The 24,149-nt window shown below is 47.1% G+C and overlaps 1 protein-coding gene across 1 annotated transcript; it reads right to left on the bottom strand.

The window, feature by feature from the left end:
* Nucleotides 1–9,715: 9,715 nt before the first annotated feature.
* LOC127770005 (auxin-responsive protein SAUR36-like) lies at nucleotides 9,716–10,675 on the bottom strand. Its single transcript, XM_052295674.1, has one exon. It carries the CDS (start codon nucleotides 10,465–10,467, stop codon nucleotides 9,964–9,966), a length of 504 nt encoding a protein of 167 aa, XP_052151634.1. The 5' UTR covers nucleotides 10,468–10,675; the 3' UTR covers nucleotides 9,716–9,963.
* Nucleotides 10,676–24,149: the final 13,474 nt, after the last annotated feature.

The raw sequence follows: 24,149 nt of genomic DNA, 5'->3' as shown, positions 1-24,149 counted from the left end.
GGAGGTAATTAACCGGGAGCTTTACGAGGCCCCAGGAACCAGGAGACCACATTGCTCAAGTCAGATATGTCCAATGACAGGCTATGAAGCGCGTATCATTATATGGGAATTTGTATTTATAATCCTTGAGATTAATAAAGTGCATGTTCCCTATGTTTTGTTTATTGTGTACTTAGTTACACTGGCACGCCTGCACATATACATATCTCTAAATAATATCATAGACGTTATTTTCCACCCTAAACAAATTGGCACGCCCGGTGGGACCTGGTTCTCCTCCCATCTTTGCCGCGCTTCAGTGGTCGTCAAATTCGTCTTCGCCAACATCTCCAACCATCACCAGCATGCTGCATGATGATATTTGGTGTGAATATCTCATGACCAAGGTCTCCTTGCAGGAGGACCTTCCATCATCGAGAACACTCCGACGCCCTTTGTGATCCAATTTGGGTCGCAACCACCAGCGGCGGTCTTTGAGTATGGCTCCAAGATCTATTTTCAGCAAGCCCAAGACACAGCTCAGTTCCAAGAGATCCAAGCTAAGAAGCAGCGCAAGCGTGCTTCTGCCAAGGCTAAGAAGGAGCGACGTGCCCTCATGCTTGAAGCCCGGACCCTTTTGAAGGAGTCCGTTGTAGCTGAGATCAAGGGAGACATCCAGGCTGCGCAAAAGCTGCGCACCAAAGCGGCCAACAGGCGTTCAAGTACTGCATCCCTGCGCGCCTCTACTCCGACTTCTGCTCCAAAGCCACCCTCCCCAAATGTGCAACATACGGAAGTGGAGTTGCTTAAAGCTTTGGAAGCTGTCTCTGACAACCTACGTCGACACATATCCCATGCTCGACACATGGATAGTCCACATCCTCTGCGCAACTACAGGAGGAAGTACCACAAGGTGCAGCGTCTACATCAACTGGTTAGTTCGCGCATCGCCCAGAGTTCTGTCCCGGAGGAAGATTGGTCTCTTGACACATCCATCCTCATCGGCAAGGTGTGCAAATATCCGAGCATCTTGGAACCACCCTATGACTTGTTCCCTGATGAATGGGCACATGAGCCAACCAAGATCAAGGAGAAAGTCAGGCGCGCCATCATGAAGGAGTATTGGAAGCGGCGTTATGGGGAGCACATTCTTCTTCCCGGACCAACGATCTCCTTCGACTACAACACATACGCCCCTTGCCAGCAGAGCACATGGGAGCCATGCCTCCACTTGTCCGCGGTACGAGGATCGTCCGACTACAACAACAACAGGTTCGTTGTCCTGAGACCTGAGGCACCTGCTCCAAGAAGTGAAGACTTACGACAAGAACTTCGCGAGTTGCAAGACCGGATGGCTCAACTTGGAAGGTGGCTACAAGACCATGAGGCACCATCAACACATGCTGGGGGCAGATCAAGATGATATCAACCAAGCTATCGTCCTCAACATGATCGCCGCACATTGGCTCCTCGGCATACACCCCTGCCAGCCCAAGTGACGAGGCAAAGGCAGACGGCGCCACCACCACGCTGGAACCGATGGTCAAGACGCCAAGATCATCATGCATCTTCACGCCCTGCTCAAGAATGGCGAGTTCGAGGGGCTCCCCCAATTCAGGCGCCGCCTCACGCTCCATCTTCTCCAAGACAAGGAGTCCAAATACAAAGGTGACAGGAAACAGATGCATCTACCGCAGCCGCACGACAAGTTGCGCCTCCTCTCCTACCAACACCACCAATTCCACCAAGACTTCAACATGCACCTACCGAGAACCAACGCAAGAGGGAGTGGCGTCGCAACAACCGTTACGCCCTCTACCGAGAGCTCGAAGACTTGGTGCTGAAACACACCCAAGTTCGTGTTCATCCAGATGGAGAAGTTCGTCAAGAAGATGAGAGGATTACGTTCCGCATCTCCCCCAACTTGGAGAGAGACGCAAGATATAGCTACCTTATAGCTCGCTTGACCCCAAGACCACGAAGGGTGAGACCTGTGGTTGATGAAAAGAGGGAGACGACGGCTATCCAACCTCGCCCCGTAACCATCTTGCAACGATCCAAGGGTCAAGCACAAGTTTCCCCAAGTACATCATCACCAAAGAACCAGTTTGAGCGGAATGAATCTACTCCAATGGAAGGAGTCGAGCGGGCACCAATAGAACATGTTGACATGGCGCCGCGTCAAGTTGATGCCATCCTTGAGAAAGATCCATCCCCCGTTCCTCCCTTCGGAGTTGAGCAAAAGATGGGAAGCGAGAACCGGGAAGAAACACAAGAGAATATTGTCATGTGCGGCGCATTAGTCGCACACTCCGAGATTGAGTCTAGTGCTGTGTGGGTTCCTCCACCTGTCATGCAAGAACTCACTAACCCTTCTGATGAGGAGATTGTACCAAACCCAAGGGTGAATTTCTCCAAGACATTTCTTCCACGATTGAACCAAGTTTGTTCATGGTTCAGCTCAGAAGACTCGAGACAAACCACTATTCCGTCTCAAGAGGAGGCTAGAGCTTCGGCCCCTTGTCTTCCCATTGGCATAGGAAAGGGATGCCTAGCCCAACTAACACAGCCCAATCCCTATTATCTTGTACAAAGTCTAGAATTGATCCTAGGAGACCACATCCCACTCAAAAACCGTGGTTTAGTTGGCCTTCTCCTCCCCCTTGCGCGCGCTACCCTGGCGTTCGACTTCGCCGCGCGCCGAGCTGCCGCGCATCGGCCTCGGGGCCGCTTGCGCGTGCCCAACCGCCTTGGCGCACCGTCGCCCGTCCGACGCCCTCAGACCGTCGCTGCCGCACCAATCTTGACGACGACAAAGCCAGGACGACCTCCGCCGCAAGGAATCGCCGCTCGACGCCGTGCGCGCCTGTCCAAAGCCACCGCCGAGTCCGATTTTGATTCTACTCGGGGTGAATCGCGCCAATTCTTGCCGCACGGTTGGATTGAAGATAGACGGTGGTATCCCCTCTCACAATTCAAACCATTCACCCCCGAGTCGGCCGTTTTCACCAACGCCGCCGCCGCGCGTCGCGCCCGGATTGGCGCCAACACGTCGCTAGTCGATTTCACACGCGGTCAAGCCAATCCTTCATCGGTAAATATTCAAATGTGGCCTCCCTCCACTCAAATTGATCTTGCCCGCCCTCTCACAGCCTCTGCCGCCCTAGCCATATCCAAAGCTCGAGCTCATCCATGGCGATGATGGTGCCCGAGCTCATCCATTCCTCCCAGCCCTATAAATAGGACCTCAATCCCTTCCTTGTCCATCATCGATCATCAACAACCATAGCCCCACAACCTCGAAGCTCTGCTTCCCCAATCCATTCCATCAACCACCATCGCCCGTCGATCGAACACCTTGTGCACGATCGACTCCACACCTCTCCATCCATCCTCCGCCCTAAATACCCCTTAGAACACTTTATATCAACTATGTTCTAGTATATTAGACCCTAACCGAAGCCCTGCGTCGAGTTTTACCTCGCTGCACCAAGCCGAGCACCGCCGCCCCCGCGCTGCTCTGTTCTTCACCGCCGAGAAGTTTTTCCGGCTGCAATCCTTCATCTCGGCATATCTCGGTGAGTTCTTATGTTTTAACCATCTACATACTCCCTAGATTCCATTTTAGTAATCCCTTTGCACTATCATGCCACCCCCTGAGCTGTCGACGTGAGCACGACCGCCGCCAATGGAGGCGCTCGTCGGCAACTATTCTCCGCGTCTTGCCAAAGGACGGCAAGCTGTCGGAATCCATCTAGGTGCCTCGTAGATGCTCTAGAACCCCTCCCCTAGCCATGTCTAACTCATATCACCTTGATCACCATCACGGCCTAACCGTGCTACCGCCGCCCTAGCCGCAACCCATCCACACATCAAATTAACCCCTCCGCCGCCGCTCGCCGTTGCCGGAGAACCCTAGCTCCCTCCCCTCCTCGGCCGCAACCACTTTCCCCCTCCATCGCTGCCGTAATCGCCAACCCTAGCGCCGCCGGCCGATTTTGGGGAACAGCTGAAGGAAGAAGAAGAGAAGAGAGAGAGAGAGACTGACAGGTGGGACCCGCACACAGTGCCATTTCACATTTATTTGATTTTCAAACTTTAGAAGCCCATATCTTTTAAAATATAGATCCAATTCCAGTAAAACTAGGACCAATATTCTTCTAAAATCATTCTCTATCTTTTGAGCCCCTTTTTCCTATTTTTGCATTTTATTTTATTTTCTCTATTTTTCATATTTTTGGATTTTATTTGAATTCCTATTGAATTTGAATTTTATATGTCTAACCCTAGGTCTTGAGGATTCTTCTGACTCAATAGATAATATCAATCAATCTCAGGACATCGAGCAAGGCAAGGCAAGTTACCATATACCTGTTGATCATTTAAGCCTATATTTTACAAATTATTTATTTATAGCCTTCTATTCAGTACTCTATTTTATATGCACAATTCAACCATAGAAACCCAGATAATTTAGTATTGCTTATTTCTCTTACAATCTGGTTAAAATATCTTATACTTAGATTGGGACAGTACGTAAGATTTGGTTGATTTCCGGGTGGCTAGTATTGTCTCGATCGATATAAGTTTTGCCAGGTACTTATGTCAAACGAACGGGTACGGCCGCAGTTTCTAGAATGGGGACATACCTAGTTATTATGTTAATTAGCAATATGGCACCTCTGTATAGTGGTTCTTATTTTTAAGTCCTCGCGCAGGAGGCAACTATAGCCGCGAAGGACGACTTTAACCATTACCATGTACAGGTAAATGGTTTGTGATACTCGAGTATAAACTATATGGTATATTTCTAAACCCTGATCGAGATGACGTGGTGTCATACGATCAGTTCCCCTTAAATATCTCGGGAACGCCAGAACTCCTCTTGCTGCTGTTAACAATACGTTCAGAGCATATGAGGATATAAGTTCATGGAACAGGTGCCACAATTGTTAATGACTTAATACTGGGCCATGACTAAAGCCGATGATTATCAGCAAGTCGTGGACTGCGGGTAAAGCGTACATCTGCTGCAGTAGAATATCTTTGAAACTATTCGAATAGCCGTACTCATGGAATTGAGTACCGAGACTCATATGGTACCCTGGTTAGAAATCTAAAGTTTATATGTTTTATAAATTCTTGCTATAACACTTTCAGATTGTTTATTACTGCTTTTTGCAAAGAACCCTACTATATATTAATGCATAACATATTTCCATGATAATTTGCTGAGTATTGCGAATACTCATCCTTGCTCTTATAACCCCTTTTTCAGATTTGGGTCAAGAGGACCCTTATGACTATTACTACGATGACCCCGATAACTTAGAGAATCCCTAAAGGTTATACCTCCCTAGTCAGAATGTATAGAAGCTTCTGCGGTGTATTAATTAGTTAGGTAAGTACCTATTATTGTAAAACCCTTAGTATTGTAAAACTTTAACGTATACAATGAAGAACCAGTTATATTGTATGTATCAATATTTACTGATTCAGGGATTGATACATTAATTCTAGTCGGATCCAAGTTATTAGTTTTGAGCTCCGACAAGGGGAGCCGCATCATCCCGTCCCCAGCGTCACCGTGGCCAATCGTGGAGGATCTATAGCGGCAGTGGCAGTGCTGTAGCGGCAAACTCTCTCGAGAGAGAAGGAGATAACAGTGGAGGAGAGATGATGTCACTGGGGTCCATTGATTTTTTATTTTTTTTTCATGAGACTTACATGTAGGTCCCCTGTTTGTAATTTTCACTTTTATTTTTTCTGGTGTTGTGGAAAACGATCGTACTGGTCGATTAATCGGCCGTATATACGTTAACGGTAGTAAAATTGTTCCGTTAGCATGATACGATGTACAATTATCATTTGTAAACGTCAAATCTCCGTTTTTAGTGATTAGTTGGCCGTTTTCCGTTTAGTCACCCGAATAATCGTCTGTATGTTGTATTAGATGATGATTTAAAGTAGTTTTTAATTTAATTTAGAATTGTTTATGTTTTACTTAATTTAGAATTGTTTGTGTTTTACTCATTTAATGCAACCAATTCTACATAAATGCGGTGTTAGGAGATTTAATATTCCACTTATCTTCTAAAACATGAACATTAAAATCAGTGAAAAACGTTCTCAAAACAACGAAGAGAGCCCAGTTGCACGGTTTTAATAGTCAAAGGGGACGGCATACCTGATTTTACGTTTGGGAGAGACGCATCAGACCATTACTCAAGGGACTCAAATTGGATTTTTTTTTTCTCAAGGGCCAAAAGTCACTGATTGGGTCCTTGAACGGAAAGGCCGTCAGATTTGGGTCGCTGTAGGCCTACTGTCTTGAAATTCGTCCTGTATTAAAAGCATAAGAAGGTCAAATTTCGGCCTTGTCGATGTCCAGTACGGGCCGCACCGACATCATCGGCCCAAACTAGCACTAATGGGTTGTTACGGATAATTTTGCGAAGCAAATCCCCCCTCCCCTAATATCGGAGCCTCCGTCGCAATCCATTGTTGCGATTTCTGCCGTTCGGGCCATGGCGATCACACGGCGAGCGGAGAATAGCAGACGAGCCGCGCTATACGAAGGCCGCCGCCCTGGCTAGTCCCTAGGAAGGCCGCGCGATAGGCGCCCACCTCCCAACGCGTCCTTTCCGCCAGCTCCAATCTGTTCCGCCGCCACCCGATCGACCCAACTCGGCAGTCCCCAACTAGGCGACGAGGTAAATACACGAAATCCCCTCTTGTTGTGGTTGTACAAATCGATATGCATGCTTGTTTGGGATTTCTTGCAAACTTGAATGATTACTGCTTAGTAGTTTTGACCTCAAGATCTAGGTAATTGGCTGAAGAACATTATGTTGTCCGTCAGAATATATCACTAATTCAACTGCCGGTTCCACACGCATTTTATCAAATGTGTCTCTGTGAAGCATTAGGACCATATTCCCCGCATATAATAGCCTTTCCAGGCATACAGAGAATATAAAAAAAATTGAAAGGAAGAGAATATAAATTGAACCTCTGATAATAGCATTAACAAAATCACGCACTCTTGATTCCTTAGGATAGATGCGTCCCAGATCAAATTCTCAGATCCAATTCAAGGACCAGAAGGAGATTATGCTGTGTTTTCCTTTGCAGCTAGGAGCAAATTGAGCCGTTTTTAGCAATTTTTCGAGTTAATGCGAGCAATAAAAAAAGTTTAGGAGTTAACTACTCCCTTAACTATTTGACATGAGTATCACAATATATAGGAAGCTACATTCCGAACGTTTTTCCTGTTAGACGTTGGTTGGCACTTGGCAGGAACTGGTATGAAGCAACACTATCTGTGGCTCATTTCTTCTGTTTCTCCACCCAAATTCAACGGACCTTGTTCCAAATTCCAATGAGATGAAGAAAATTAGTAGTATATTTCTTTGTTTCCCTCGTGTGTTTTGTCATTTTCCAGTAAGGTGATGTGTGATACTATCTGGATATTCCTACCCTCATGGTAAAACTGATTTTGCATTGCCATCTCAAGGTTTGATTCTTCTTGTTTCGGTCAATCCTACATCACATTTATCACACTGAACCTTGCTTAGACAGCCTGTAAGTAAGCAATCATCCACTGGATCTATGATTATGCATGCATCTAGCTATCTTTAGGCCAACTCCCTTAGGAGTTTGAGTTTGACCATTCACATTATCTCTTCGGTTCTATAATTCTCGACCTTTTGGACAAGGTTAAGATCAAATTTTTGTAACTTTAACTATTAACAACTTTAAAGCTATTTAGTTTAGAGGCATTAGAATAATATATGTAGATTTATCTTATAAAATACTACAATGAAAGTAAAATTTATCAATTCATTGTATATATTATAATAGAAAAATATAGTTAAAGATATATTTTAAACACCGTGTTATTATTCAAAACGTTAAGAATTATGAAAGAAGAGCGAGTAGCTGCAAGAGGCACTAGCTAAGCTATAAACCAAACAGTGCACGCTTCCATTGCCATCTGAAAACGGCATGCTTTTGACTAATCGTGGAGCGAAGACAACAACAATTGTTCAGAAGCGGTGGGTGTGTTCTTTTGGAGGGTTGCCTGCCATCCGCACGAAAAACGGTGTGATAGATTAACACATGATTAATTAAGTATTAGCTATAAAAAATTTAAAAATGAATTAATATGATTTTAAAATAACTTTTCTATATAAATTTTTTGTAAAACATGCACTGTTCATCAGTTTAAAAAGCGTGTACACGGAAAACGGGAGATGGGTTGGGAACCATTGGAAAGAAGACAGCCCGTGGCATCTTCCTCTTCTTGTTGTCATCTTTTCTCAATGCAGGAAGATACAATCTAGAACTAGATAACGGCATGCACAACAGTCCAGGCATCAATAACATCAAGTACAACTATGTAATGACGTACTTGTACCTAAGTAGAAACGATGATCCCAATCTCGTGTACTTCCCATGACAGTTCCCTAACATCGGTATCTAAGCAAGATCAGCTCATCTCTCCAGCTGTACTATTTTTTTTAAAGATCTACCCTCTAGGATGTAATGAGTGATGACTCAAAAGTGCTAGTCTGGTTGATGACTCAACCAGCGTCCTTTTATTTCGAGCTGTAGTCAGTGTCCTTCACGAAAGGAGAAACGAAGCAGAGGACACAAAGTTTAGTTCAGATTTCTTGGTCGTGGCTTATTTTCCCCCCATTTTTTCCTTCTTTTTCTTAAGAAGAAAAACTAACTCTGCAGTGAGAACGCAAATATGCTCGTGGGCCCCATTCAGAGAAGCAGTGACGATCGAGATGACGAAATTAACGAAAACGAAAGGATACGAGAGAACGTTTCGCGTGCGGGCTTGTGGCACTGGCACCTAGTACGCGCGCAACGATGGTCACAGCCTTACATTTACATCTCCGGGCATTTTCACGGGAGGGTCGCGCCATCGCGGCCCCTATCGATCGATCGCCCCCCCAGCGCTTGCGTGGCGTAGTGGTGCGAGCGTCCGCGAGAAACTATCTGCGCGGTGTCGCGGAGAAAAACGCCAGCGTCAACCACTGCCATCCGGCGACTGTTGGCGAACCGTGCATGTGTGTGCAGTTGTCCCGGCCGTTGATGGCGGACGGGGAGTCCTCAACAAGCGGTGAGGTAGGACGCGACGCAGGACGTGAGGAAACGCGCAGGAGATGTGCTGTTTCGTGATCACGCCTGCTGAGCTGACGACGCGGGGGGAAAGGGGCGGCACACGGTGGCGTGCAAAAGCGGCACGGCGAGGACAGCATGCTCCAACTACCACTGCCGGTACCAGATCGAGCGTGGAGGTGCAAGTACGGATGAGGGTTGTACGGGTTCGTACAAGGTACAGCGGCCGTTGATGTTCCTAGTTTTCCCACCTTCCAGGGGGAAGGTCTCACAATGGCACACGCCTCCAAGCATCCCCAGTCCACGGTGTAGGCAGTCTGGTGAGTGGTGAGTACCAGGCGTGGCAGAAAATTGAACTGCGTGACTGACTGCTGATGAGTCATGACAAATTTCCAAGCAAACGACGGGTGTCATAGCTCACAGGTCGACTGCAGGGGATTTGGGGGCCATTTTTTTTCTCTCTTTTGAGAACAGGAAATTTGGGTGTAGTCCAGTAGTGAAAGTTGAACGTCAGATTCATTGTTTCTGATGTTTTGTTCTAGCGCGAGAGTTCTTTGGTGATTAGTTGCTCTCCAGCTAGATTCATCTGGGAGAAAATGGGAAATTCATCAACACCATGATCGATCCGTCCAAGTTGGATTTGTAAACAACATCGGAACTAAAAAGCTAAAAAAAGACAACTGTTACTCCGTTAATGATTCCAAGATGATCCCGGCACGCACATGTCGAGAAAAAAATTAGCCTCTAAATGACTAGCTAAATCCATGGAGAAACAGAGAACCGAACAAGAGAACAAAATCAGCCCCTTCTGATGGAACGCATATTTACACCATCCCCATCCGCCGCCTGATGCTACCACCTGCCGAACGCCTTCTTCCCGGCGGCCGCCACGGCGGCGGCGCGCTCGAACCGCGACGCGGCGCAGGGGATGGTGATGCCGCCGGGGTGCTGGAAGCCGAACTCCTCCTCGGCCTCCCTCAGAAGCTCCCCGAACATGGGGTGGTTGAAGTACACCACCGGCACCACGTACCTCAGCGACTCGCCGGGGTTGCCGCCGCCGACGTACACCGCCACCTGCCCCTTGGGCGTCGACACGGGCTCGTCCAGAATCCGCCGCCGCCCGCCGTCCTTCCGCCCGAGGCTCAGCCGCCGCACCAGCGACCGCCCCCACCGCAGCACCGGGGCCAGCCTCTTGGCTTCTTCGCTCCCCTCCTTGCAAGCGCCGCCGCACCCACCCGACGTCGTCTGCAGGCGCAGGTAGCCCCGCCAGCGCCGGCGCCGGCAGCAGAGCACCCATCGCCAGGCACTGAGCAGCTTCCGCCCCAGCCGGAACCCTCCATGCGACCGCTTTAGCATATCCAAACCCCAAGAAACCGCTTCCACCTTCCTACGTGGGTGAGTTGAATGGACTTTGGGAGGAGTGGCGAGCAGAACGGGAGGAAGTGGGAGCGCGGTGAGGCTAGAGAAACGAGTGTTTTATAGGGCACGGGCGCGGACCGCGGAGCGCACAACTGAGCGTGTGATCTCGATTAAAAATTTTTAAAAAGCATTAAAAAATTTTAAAAAAAGCTGATGCCATTTGCGTTCCGCTTGTTTTTTGGCGTTTGGCCACAGGCTAAGATTCGTGCGAGGATTTTGGCTAGGATTTACCGGGGTTTCTGGTGGTTCAGGCGGCGTTTGTTCGGTAATGGCTGGTGTGGCTGCGCGCGGGCGGTGGTCCATGATTCCTTGGGCTAAGCTGGACAGGGAGAGCTCGCCCGCCCGACCCGTTCGGCTACGCTGCTTTCTTCGCTTTCCGCGACTACTGGCGTGATAGACTCACGTACTTAAAAATTGAGTTGGATAAATGCCTTCAACTTGTATATCTCCTTGCAATCTAGCAAGAGTTTGGCACCCAGCACAAAAGCGTCTTTGAGATTTCAGCATACGTAGCTCCTGGTCGACGTCAGTCCCCAACAGGAAGGGGTTTAGAAGCAGTCTTTGCTGTGAAGTTCCCACAATATCGGGTTTGTTTCGGAACAACAGAGAAATGCTTCCAGGTTAGGTCTAGGAATGTCGCGATACTGCCGTGCAGTTTAGATTGTAGTAGCTGCTACTGGCTGTACGTGGCACACTGTTATGCATTGATACGAAACTATTCTGGCATATGCTCTTCTAAATTTCTGACTCTAATCTCGAGCAGCACACGATAATTTAAAAGTCGATTTTTCCTTCCATGGAAGTTTTTATTTCTTCCGACTGGAGTAGTATTCCATACACAATCCGTTAGATCCTTGTAAACGGCCGTTTGTGATATCACCACGATAGAAAATAGACCGTTCACACATCACATAATTAAACCCTGGTGGTCAAAATTGATCCCTTCTCCGTACGACTGAACGATCCGTTCGCGCAAAAAGGAAATAACATTAGCCTGCGCTGTCAATTTTCTTCAAGTTGACTTAACACACGTTGCTTTGGTCGCATATGGAAAAAAAATCAACAGCAACGAGATAATAAATTACGATTCGGAAACTGAGACTGTGACGGTGGATCAGTTCGACTTGGGAAAAAATCACGGTGCTTTGTTTTGACAGGTGTGACCAGCCATGCAACTCGGGGTGAAGCGCCGGAAATCTGGGAGAGCCTACTCATCACGTACACTGCAAAGCTTCACAGAATATGCGCCTTATTTTATCGCGACATATAGAAAGTTTTGTCGATCTAGACGATGGGTGAAAATGTATCACGGGACAAAATCTGAAGTGCTGCCAGAAATTTATCCAACAACATCTTGTGTGTTGGGCAGACCCAGGGACAGAAAGCACGCGAGTTGTGGATCCTGTCCCAGTTGCACGGAGAGTTGGAAACGCTTTGTCCTGTACTTGCTCCACTCCAAATAAGCACGGCTTCGTCGAAGGCCTCCGAGTTCAGAGGGTACTAAACGACAGCGAGATTTTTGTTTATTTGATGGATTCAGGCGACCTCAGATGTACCACACCACTAATCCACTATCCCACTGAGACACGTACTCTTATCAAAAGAAAACAATACTACACGGCACCTGAGACTCCTGACTACTATAGATGTCCTGGCACGGGCTTGCACCAAGATACGCATGTGTGCATCAATCCACGCCTCCGTTCATCCTGGTAGCCTGCATCCAGCTAGCCCTTGCAGTGCTTGCCGAGCCAGCCTTCGCGTGACGCGTGCCAAAGCCGCCACCTCGGTTCATGCCTCCTGGGTGATCCGAGAACGATGAACCTGCTGCCGGCTGCGGATAGCAGGCTCAGGCTGCTGCTTTGTCGATTGATTGCCGGCCATCTGGGCATCTGACACCAAAAAGATCAATTAGCCGACTGAGACAACTCAAATTGAGGACAGACATGCCAGGACAGCAAGGGGGAGCATGCCATGTCCGAGATCATCGTGATATGAACCGCAGCATACCGGCGGTATGGTGCTCCTGTTCGACGGATGACCGATGGACAGTCGATAGGTCCATAGCTGCGTGCGACGTTTCGTTCTGTATTTACCGACGTGAGAGCTTGGTAGCCTCAAAACCTTTTCATGCGACCGATCGAGCCTCGCTCGAAAATCACTGTGCCGCCTCTCCAAATCAATCCCTGTTACCGTCACGACGCTTTCCGACTCAGCAGAAATCTTTCCCCCATGCCCGCGTGCGCGCTAGCGCTAGAGATTTCACCGTGCAAATCCATCTCCCCCGGTGACGCGACGACGCGCGCCAAAGCAGGGTTGGAGGTGGAGAGGTCGGTACAAAGGGACAAAGTGGCGACGCCCGCGAGGCAACAACCGAGGGAGGCGCAGCCGTGAGGGCCGCGTGGTATGGTGGGATGCACGGCTTTCTCCTACGAATGCTCCTACTGTCTACTCCCTAGCCCGCTCGCGAGGCGAGGCCGTTCGAAACGGGCGAGACACTCACACTCACTGGACCACGGCGCGCAGCGTCGGCACGAGGCAGGGCAAAGCGGTGGGGTGGGGCCGTGTCGACCGGTCAGCTGTTGATACAGGCCGTTCGGCATACGCAGCGGACAAATCGACAGGTGGTACTATCTGTCTGCTTATCGTGAGTACGGAGTACTGGGCTTCTAGGTACGAGTAATCCGTTAGTACGGAGGAGTAGACTAGTAGTACTAGGGAGTATTATAGTACTGTAGTAGTAAAAATTTCGTTGGATGTAACATGTTTGGGAATAGTCGTACAATGGTACTAGTAGTTTAGTTATGAACACCGCAGACAACGTAGATGAGCAGGAGATGCAAACCTTTTTAAAAACAAAAGGGATAGAACGCACCAAACATGGGGAAGGTTCGTCGTAGATGGCCGGGTAACCTGGGCACACGTGTGCAGTAGAATTGTCTTTTCTGTGGAGGACACCAAGTCGTTGTTTCAAGCTGATAAAAGATCGGTAAAGATACATTTCAAACTTCTGCCTGAGTAAACCAATATCAGATTTTTTTTTCACATACATACAAGGTAGCCTTTGACCGATCAGCCTGGTGACTTGGTGAGTGTTAACAATCTTCCAAAAAGATGGGCCACTCGATAATTCGGATGGAACGGCTTGTGTTTGCGTAAATAAGGGCCTGTTTAGTTGGAAAAAAAGTTTTTGTGTGTCACATCGGACGTTTGACCGGATGTTGGAAGGGGTTTTTGACACGAATGAGAAAACTAATTTCATAACTCGCCTGGAAACCGCAAGACGAATCTTTTGATCATAATTAATCCGCCATTAGCACATGTGAGTTACTGTAGTACTTATGGCTAATCATAGACTAATTAGGCTCAAAAGATTCGTCTTGTGATTTCCTTTCTAACTGTGTAATTAGTATTTGTTTTTATCTATATTTAATACTCCATGCATGTGTTCAAATATTCGATGTGATGTTTTTGGGAAAAAAATTTGTGAACTAAACAGACCCTAACTTGAGTATCAGATTACTCAGTCCTCTCTGCTTGTCCCGTATACTAGAAGCAGCCAATCCTGTCACTCCCGTCCAGTATCACCTACGGCACCAAAAGTCCACATGAGGGCAATTGTTTGGCGGCGTGCACACAATATGACTACTATGTCCTGTTTAGATTTAAATTTTTTTTCTTAAAACTTCTAACTTTTTCGTCACATCAAACTTTCCTACACATAAACTTCTAACTTTTCCATCACATCGTTTCAATTTCTTTAAAATTTTAAATTTAGCGTGGAACTAAATACAACCTAGAGTACTCCTTATAAAGATATTCTACGTGGTTTGTTTGCCTTGTTGCACGGAACCGTACGGTTTCCCATGCGTGGGTGCCTGAGGTCCAAAGATCATCCGGATCCTATTCCAAGTCAACAAATATTGGTGTAATTCCTATTCCAAGTCAGCTCGTTTGTACGGAGAACAATCGTTTTCTTTGCCTTCACAATAGTCAGTTCATGTAGATAACTCAAAACAAAATACCACTACCTCTATTTAAAAAATAAAGTTATTTCTGACATAGTAGCTTTGTCCGAAAATAAATATATTTCGCCTAACTTCAAATCTCAATCCATCACAATTATTCTCTATTTACTCTTCCTATCCCAAAATATAACAATTTAGTTCAAATTCGTAGTCCTATGATATATCTAATATGGTCATATGTTGTTATATTTTAAAACATATATGGTAAATGTTGTTCACTTAGTTTCTCTTTTGAACCAATTACAACATTTTTCAATCATTTCTATTTACTTTCTTAGTACACATGTTCAACTTAAAAATACTTATATTTTAGAACCGATGTGAGGACATATCCGGTGAAGACAAGCAAGTGTTGGAACTTGTGAAAATCATACTTAAAAATTTTATAAATTCATGAAAAAAATAGTAGAAATAGGTGTAGATATGAAATACATTCTCACTGAATCTCAAGTTCGAACTCAACTTCATTTAGGAGGTGAATAGTAACAAGATACTATTCACTCCAAATTTGTCTTTTTTTCTCCAAAACTAAGTTGATTTTGGATTTGAGATTTGGTCCAAATGTATTTCATATCTACACCTATCTCTAGTGTTTTTTTTATAAATTTATAAAACTTTTAAGTATGCTTTTCATGAGTTTTCAACACTTAACTCGTTTTCACCGGATATGTCCTCTGATGTAGCAGGTGGTACAAGTATTTGATCAAAACACTTCCAATAAAATTGGAGAGCACACCAAGTACCTTGTACTAGAATTCAATTAACGTGCTGTTAATGCCATGGTTGATTTGATCATAGAACGTTCAGACTAGAGCACTCAAGTCCTTATGGCATAACCCCACATGTTACTCAGACAATTAGTACTATTGTTGACAGCGGAGAAAAATGTGGGCTACCATTCCCATCGTTAGAAAAATGCGACTTCGCACTATAGTCAATATAAGATCACAATTAAAATATTCAAGTGCACTCCGAGTTCATCCCGCATCGACAGCAACTGCAAGCGCAAGAGGCTTTTACTCGTCAAGGAGAACAGAGAAACGATAACGCGGTGCCCCACCGATCGCAGCATCGGATTCCTGGGGAGCCGTACACTGACCGTACTCACGTACGTGCAAGGCGCAACCATCAAACGATCGAACGATCGACGGCACGACGCAAGCTGCCGCTGACTTTGAATGATCCGTCGCCCCGCCAATTTGTCTTTAGTTTTGGTGTGAATGGCGGGCGGAAACTAGGGGCTTAATGATAAACTAGAAAGAAAAAGACATTAACCTACGTGGAGAGCACAACCAACCAAACAAGAGGTTCTTATCGTTGCCCAGCCTGATTGATTGGCTACTATATCTAGTGCCCGTCCTACTCATTCATTACATGGAGCTTCAAAGAAAGTAAATTTAGGGGGAAACTCATGGATGCAGAAGCTCATGTGTGTTCAGCTGAGGATATCCTGACATAAGCTACAGATGCGCATATCCTTTGGGGAAGATGTACGTTATGTGTAGCCGCAAGAATGGCAATTTGGCACGGAAGGCCTGGTTCATGAGTCACGAATTTTTCATTCTTTTATCAGGCTATGCAGGCGTTTGCCACATATATTCAGTGATGTGAGCAGATTTCCTTATATGCAGGGAAAACTGTGTGAAATTCCTTGGTGGCCAGTTGCGTAGTGTAACCTTTCCTCCCCCACAGAGAGAATACGACGGACGTTGAATGCGACTCATCTCTCCACGACGAACATAATTTGGTTCTCCCTTTTTATTTCCTGTCACACCTTACAGATGCAGTGCAATCCAATAATTTAGGACGTTGACCAGTTATCCGACCGCTGTCATAAACATCTTTGGTCGTTTTGAGTGGTGTATGCATGCAGGTGCGTGTTAATGAGTCTTCCCTTTCAATCGGACATGATTAGTCCATCATATCGTCTATCCAGTACTACTCCTGTTCCACCAAAAAACCAACCCAGGCAACGATGAGATATAACCTATGACGATAAATCTGGACATGTTCATGTCCAGATTCATTATCATACGTTATATTTCTATTCAAGTTCATTGCTATAGATTATGTCCCACCATTGTCTAGGTTTTTTTTAAACCGACGGAGTACTACTTCACTGTACACCGCTTACAGTCGAGTAAAACTGATGTGTACTAGGCATGCACGAGTGGACGTGAAGGGCAGAAGTACAGTTTTACTCCTTCCGTTCCAAAATAAGCTCGGCCATGAAATTCCATGTCTAACTTTAAACATCCGTCTTATTTAAAATATTTTTATTAGTATTTCTATTTTTATTATATTATGAAACATGAATATTACTTTATATGTGAACTTATGTTTTTTAGTTTTTTTTAAAAAAAATAAATAAGACGGACGATTAAAATTGGATATGGAAACTTATAGCTGCCTTTATTTTAGGACGGATGGAATAGTACATACTCCTTTTTTTAGTTCTTTAATAGAGGCTTGCATGTACTCCCTCCTTTTCATATTATAAGTCATTTGATTTTTTTTCTTAGTTTGATCAAGTTTATAGCAAAATATTCCCTCCATTCCAAATTGATCTACATATTTTATAGGTACACTAAGACCAAGAAAAGCTAATAACTCTCTCATACTATATTTACTCTAGCAACAAACTCAATGCATGCAACATCCCCACTATTGCATGTGGGTAATAAATACTTCTGTGCATGGATGCATGCATCAATATCTATTTAGTACTTCAATGCACAAATAACGAATAGACTTAATGAATGAATACAAATATGTAAATCATTTAGGAATAACAAAAAAAACTATAAATTTGGAATGGAGGGAGTGTAAGAGTAACATTTCCAATACAAAACTAATATTGTATTCAATGTTAAATTTAATTAAACTAATTTAATGTCATGGATATTACTATTTTTTTATAATCTTGGTCAAACCTAAAGACTATAACTAAGAAAATATTAAAACATCTTATAATATAAAACGGAACGAGTATACATTATCCAGCACTTCTGCTGTTCTGCACATCCAAAGTATACAGCACAACACATGGTACCCTGAAAGTGCAGGTTTGTTTAAACGGGGCTTTGTCTTGGACTCTGGAGCAGAATGACTTGACTCTTTAGTTCCTTGGGCAGACTGGAATATGGTTCTTGCATTTTGCCGGCCGAGCTAGGCTTCGTGCTAACGGCGATACAAATCAGGAAGCGGACTAGTTCGGGGGCACAGGCCCAGCATAAAGGGGGAGCTCTAAACCTCTGGGCGGGCTGTGAGCCCGTCACTGGCTGGGACGGGGAGGCTGAGCAGGCTGCTTTTGCACGGTTTGGTTGCAGAATAAGTTCATTTAAGGTCCCTTAACTTGTAAACGAATCCGATTTTCGTCCTCCATCCAGAAAACCAGATACAATGGGTCGCTAAACTTACAAAACCGGTGCAAAATTAGTCCTAAGGCAGCATGACGAGTGGTTTTGTCTGACGTGGCATTTTGACTTGTCCTACGTGGCATTTTGACCACTGAGTTAGCACAATCGTTAGGGAATAAATGGGGAGCGGTGGATTCTCGCACGTTAGTCGCCATTCCTCTCCCCTTTCCGAAACCCTAGCTTAATCCGGGGCGATTCGGAGAGCGGAAGCGCGGCGATGGGAGCTAGAGGAGTGAGGGGTCGTCGTCTTCTTCGCGGCAATCGTACGGCTCACCTATTCCCTATCGGGTTGCTCCGTTGGATTACAAACCCGCAGTGTTGTGCAGATGCAGAGTGAAGGCCGCGAGGTGCAAAGTGAAGCACAGCGCGTGACCTCCTGCTCCTCTGCCGCCATGCGGCATTGAGAGCGGTGCTCGGCGTCGCCATCTTCGCATCGAACAGCTGCATCACGCTAGCAATTGTCCCCTCTTCGTCGCCCTCTCTGTCGCCTAGGAGGAGCGCACCTAGAGTTAGGGTTTGTGGGCGAGAGAAGAGAGAGGGGGCACACCCTTTTTTAACCCTCTGGCTGACTCAGCAAGAAGCGCCCAACGGCTTGTGCTGACTCAGCGGCGCTGACCGCGGTCCACGTGCCACGTAGGACAAAAACAACCCTCAATACTGCTTTGGGACCAATGTTTGCACCGGTTTTGATACTTGAAGGACCCGTCCTATCTGGTTTTTTGGTTTAGGAATGAAAATGGATTCGTTGATAAGTTAAGGGACCTTAGATGAACTTATTCCTTTGGTTGCAGTCCAGGTGCATCAAGAAGGCTGTCACGCCCCGAACTAGTCCCGAGCGGAACTAGCCTGTGACGCTCCAAATTAGCCTGTTAATCGATACCAGTCCCAGGAAACAGTGCTGGTATCATAGGAAGCCAGAATATCACAGCAACAGAGGTCTCTTTATTATAGAGTAGGAGTACAGTCATGTTGGGCTGCGGACAGATCCCGAGCTCACAACTGCATTACAAAAGGGAAGCGGAAGCCAAGACTGGGACCACACATCACAGGCGCGACTTGGGAACCAGGCCGAAACCCTAAAACTCGTCGTAGCCGGCTTGCTCCTGGAAGAACTCCTCATCGGCGGGATCCGCTTCATCTTCTTCAGCAACTGTGGGGGGGAGGATTATTTATATAGAGCAAGGGTGAGTACGGGGGTACTCAGCAAGTCATGGGAAATAGGTGTTTAATGCAGGCTTCAAGGAAAGGCTGTTGTTTTTGCAATTGATTTTATTTGAACTTATTTCTGAAACGACTAAGTGAGTGCTTCTCAAACGACACGGATGAGACAGTGCGCCTCGTCCGGTCGGAGTATATGCAATGTATCAGTCTTTTGAATTGATCAAGATTGGCACCCGGCCAACAGCTTTCAAGCGGCCACCCGGGCCTGGCTGATCCCATCAGCCGTAGATTTTCCAAACATCATTCCCAAACCACATCAGCAAATTTCACAAGACAGTAGTCAACAAAACTACGCTAGGAATCACCTCACATCTGCCCATGACCGTGGGCACGGCTGTTCGAACAGTTTAATAACCTCTGCAGAGGGGGTACACTTTACCCACACGACATTACTAACCCGGATCACCCAGCCTGTGCAGAACGGCCACGTTTGGAGACCTTGAGGCTTTCATGACAAGGCATTTCGAAAGCCGACACAGGTTCACCATATGCCAACGAGAGGGGTCCCAGACCAACACCAGGTTAGGTCCCAGACCATACTATGCCAGGAAGCCCAGGGGTTCTCCCCGACACCACCCCAGCGAATCCACATGTTTCTTGGCATCAAGGCTCCCCCGATTAGCTAATTACTCAGCCAGGGGTGTCCCATTCCACCCATGTGGTCGTACTTGTCTTATGTTCGGATGAAATTCCAAGGAAACGGTCCTTAAGTGCAAGAGCGGGAAACCGTACACCCGGTACGTTCCCCGGTCCGCGATTTGGAAAATCATTTAGTTCGCAAGCACCGACCCAGGTGTCGGGTTTTCCAAGTCTTTTGTAAAACCCCAAGTTTTACCTATCATTGGATATTTTAAATTTGAGGGGAGGTGTTCCGATGCCCGTGCCTGAAGGCCCATGCATCGAAGCACAACAGTCGACAAAGGAGGTTTAAGTGTTCAATAAATCAAGGAGGGTAATTGCAGCAATTAGGGTTGGGGGCCGGCAGGCTATCTCGCAAGCCGCGGCCGAATTACTTGTGTAAATCCTATTCATGCAATATTTGCGGAAAGAAATACTTAGATTGAAATTATAGGTGCAAGATGATCGAAGGTGACTTGCCTTGCTCGAAATCTGGAGCTTGATCCTCGAAATCCTTGCACTGTGGATCTTCGGGCTCCGAAACTACACGCGAAACGGAACAACTCAACAAACGGCGAAAATAAAGCCCTATTATTGACCTCTAAGCGTGCCATTAGATAGATCTCGAGATTTGAGGAATTTTGGAAGCTGAACGGAGTCAAACGGACTTACGGTTGGGAAGATATTGAATTTCTAAGATTATTGGATTTTTGGTCTAAAGGAAAAGGATTTATTTAAATCCTTTTTGAAAAAGAAAAGAAAAGAAAAGAAGGAGGGAGGGAAATTAGACTTCCCTCGGGCGGCTAGGTCGCGGCCCGAGAGAAAGGGGCGGCTCGGCCGAGTCTAATGGGCCTGCCGGCCCAAGAGGGCGGCCCAAGGCACGCGCGCGGGGGGGAGGGGAGAGAGAGCCGGTGGGCCGGGTCCATCCCACGTGGTCCCGGTGGGACCCGCTTGTCAGCTACTCGGCTCACCGTGAGCGAGGTGCACGCGGGGCGTGCTAGGGTTTTGGGAGGGAGGCGCGGCGCATGCGCGCGGTTCGCGGAGGGCGCGGTGCGGCGGGCCCACGCGCAGCCTCACGGCTCGCGGTGGACCGCGCGCACGGGGAGGGAAACGGAGGGGGGGCGGCTGGCCTGGTCGGTCAGCCCGGTTGCGGCCGAGGTGGCGCCGACGTGGCGCCTACGTGGCTGCCACGCGGACCGGCGGGAGGTAGACGACGACACTGGCCGAAACGGACGGCGGACGACAGCGGCGAGCGGCGGAGCGAACCTCGGCGATACAGGCGAAAGCGAGCACTCTGGGAGGTTGCACGGGACGAGGGGAGGTGAGCCAACGGCTCGGATTCGCCGGGGAATGCTCGACGGCGGCGGATTGCGGCGGCGGCAACCGGCGGTGGGAGAAGGGGGAAACGGCGACGAGGTCACGAGGGGTCGATTCCCGGCGGTGAGAGCATCTATGCGGCTACGGGAATCCGTTGCTAGTGTTGGATTGGGAGGAAACGCATCGAGGGAGGCCGGCGACGAGAGGCGCTTCCGAGCTCGGGCGGCGACGGCGGCGAGCACACGGCGAGCAACGGCAGCAGTCGGGGCGGCGCCGGCTAGCTACGGGGAGGCTACGCATGCTACTACCGAAAACTAAGGGGGGAAGATGGAACGAGGAGGGAGAACGGAAGGCGACACTACCGCGACGGGGTGGGGCGCTGTGACGGGAGGCCGACGGCACGGGAGTGATCTCTCCGGCCTCGGGCCGGGGAAGAGGAAGAAGAGGGCGCGCCCGGAGTCCCCTTCCGCGTCCTAGCGCGCACCGGCTCCTCCGGCACACGCGTCGGCGGCGGTCGGCGAGAGAGACAGCAATGGCGCGGGCGAGAAACAGGGAAGATTGGGAGGGGAAAGAGGAAGGGAGGCGCTTGGGTTTATAGGGCGGCGATGTCGGTTTGGAAACCGACCTTGGGCGGTCAAAGAAGCGAGCTGGCGCTCGGCGCTCGCGGCCAAAACGGCGACAGGAGGGGGGGAGAGGATGATGCCGGTGGGAGGGAAAAGGGAAAAAGGAGGAGAGGAAAGGGGGCTTGCCTCCTTGCCTTTTCGGGAAAAGGAGGAGGGAGAGAAGGCGACGCGGCAGAGGGAGCGAAGGGCTCTGCCTCCGTCCCTTGGGGGCACGCGCGGGGAGTGGCGGGGCCGAGTCGATGACGACGGCGATGACGGCGGAGGCGGCTTGGAGCGGAGCGGTGACACGGGCGGCAGGCGCGGGCAGGCGCGGCAGAGGCTGACGGCAGCGGCGACTGGCCGGTCGGCCACCACGGCGCGCGCGCGGGGGAAGCAACGGCGCGCGGCGACGATTTGGCAGCGTCGGCGGGAACGGCAGCGGGATGCGGGTGGGAGGGCTCGGCTCGGCGCGGCTCGCGCGCACGCGCGTGCAGCGCTCGGGCAGAGCGGGGGAGAGGGAGAGAGAGAGAGAGAGAGAGCCGGGGAGGGAGGGGGAGATGGACCGAGAGGGATTCGGCCCATCGAACCCTAGGGAGGCGAATTAGACTTTTGTGGAGGGATTTGATTTGGGAAGGATTTGGATTCGGGATTGAACTCGACGATAGATCGGGGCTTCGAGATCTGAGAAGGCACAGGCACTAGACAACAAGCAAAGAAACGGATTTCGCAACTAGGGTTTTTAAGAGATAGTTTTCTTGCTAGGCGCCACGATGGAACGGGCGCTACAAAGGCCCAACAGGGATGCACGGTAATATGGTATATCACACATCGTGGTTTGGGCTAGTTGCCAGGCTTGAAAAGGTGAACTTTCGAGTGATTACCTTAAGGCTGGGTTTAGTTTCTAAAATTGGGGAGAAGTTTGAGAAAAGTTGGTAGTTTGGAAAAAATGTTGAGAGTTTATGTGTGTAGGAAAGTTTTGGATGTGATGTGATGTGATGGAAAGTTGGGAGTTGGGGAGAAGTTTGGTGTGAACTAAACAGGGCCTAATACTGGGAACAATATTTTTTAGATAATGGGTAAAATCCAATCTTTAGTTTAACAGAAGCTACTGCCACTTATTACATAATTCTTGACTGAAAATCAAGTATAATAATTTCTAACAAAGGATAAATAGACAACACAATAATAAACGCCACCATCAAAGAAGAGAGACACTTATTCAAAGAACAATTTTATTGTTAAATCTCCATTCAAAGTTGACAAAAAATTTGCATAGCGGATGTCTCCAAATTCCAACATGCAACGTGAATAATCACCATGTCCTCTTCACACTTGTCCCAAAACCGAAGCCAGTATGTTGCTTTGAATAGTACCTGCATATAAAATTTAGTTGGTGTTTTGTTATAAACTGTGTCATTTATATTCAACCATAGAGTCTAACATAAAACATATGTTCCAACTAAAATATGTTTTCTTTGGTCTTTGTGTCAATCCCAATCAGCCAAGTATCAAACATATGAGTCAAATTATGTGGTGATTGTAAGTCAAAAGAGATAAAAAATGGTTCTCCAAATAAATTTAGGGATGGTTTGGTTTATGACCTAAATTGGCCTTACCAATTTTTGTCAATGCTAAATTTTGGTAAGTTTTGGCATGGCTAATTTTGGCAAGGTAAAATTGTGTTTGGATTGAAGCCAAAATAGCCTAAGTTAACCATTGAAATAGCCAATTTTCTTAGGCATGCCAAAATTTGGCTTCAAACCAAATAGGCACTAAACACTATTGAAATTATCAAATATTGGTAAGGCCAATTTAGGCCTCAAACCAAACCAGCCCTTAGCCATTTGACAATCAAGAATAGATGTTAGATAGTTTCATCATGCGTACAAGAACAACATCTAGTACTATAAAATCCAATTTCTTCTTACTAAATTATGCTTGGTTAGAACTATCCCTTTAGCTAGATACTACCGCCGTTTCAGGTTATAAGATTTTCTATCATTGGCTACATTTATATAGATGTTAATAAATCTAGATTCATTATGTGTCTAGATTCATTAATATTTATATGAATGTGGACAATGCTAGAAAGTTTTATAACCTGAAACGGAGGAAGTACCATATAAAAATCTTAATTTTGGTGGGAATCGTCAATTTCCATAACACTTTATCCCTATTAATATACCCATTAATACATGGATCGAACATAAAAGATACCATTTTGATGAATGTGGGAACAATGGATTTTCTGTTGTCTCCCTTCCATAGTTCCATGGTATACTCCCCTGTCACAGAATATAAACATTTCTAGCTATTCCTACTAGAAGTTATTATATTTTTGGACGGAGGTAGCAGTTTTTAGGCATGGATGAAAATCCGTTGTTAAGTACAGTTTTATCCCAAGAACGGTTCAT

The sequence above is a fragment of the Oryza glaberrima genome, chromosome 4, assembly GCF_000147395.1.
Source record: "Oryza glaberrima chromosome 4, OglaRS2, whole genome shotgun sequence".
Classification (NCBI taxonomy): Eukaryota; Viridiplantae; Streptophyta; class Magnoliopsida; order Poales; family Poaceae; genus Oryza; species Oryza glaberrima.
This window is presented reverse-complemented; position numbering and strand designations above follow the sequence as displayed.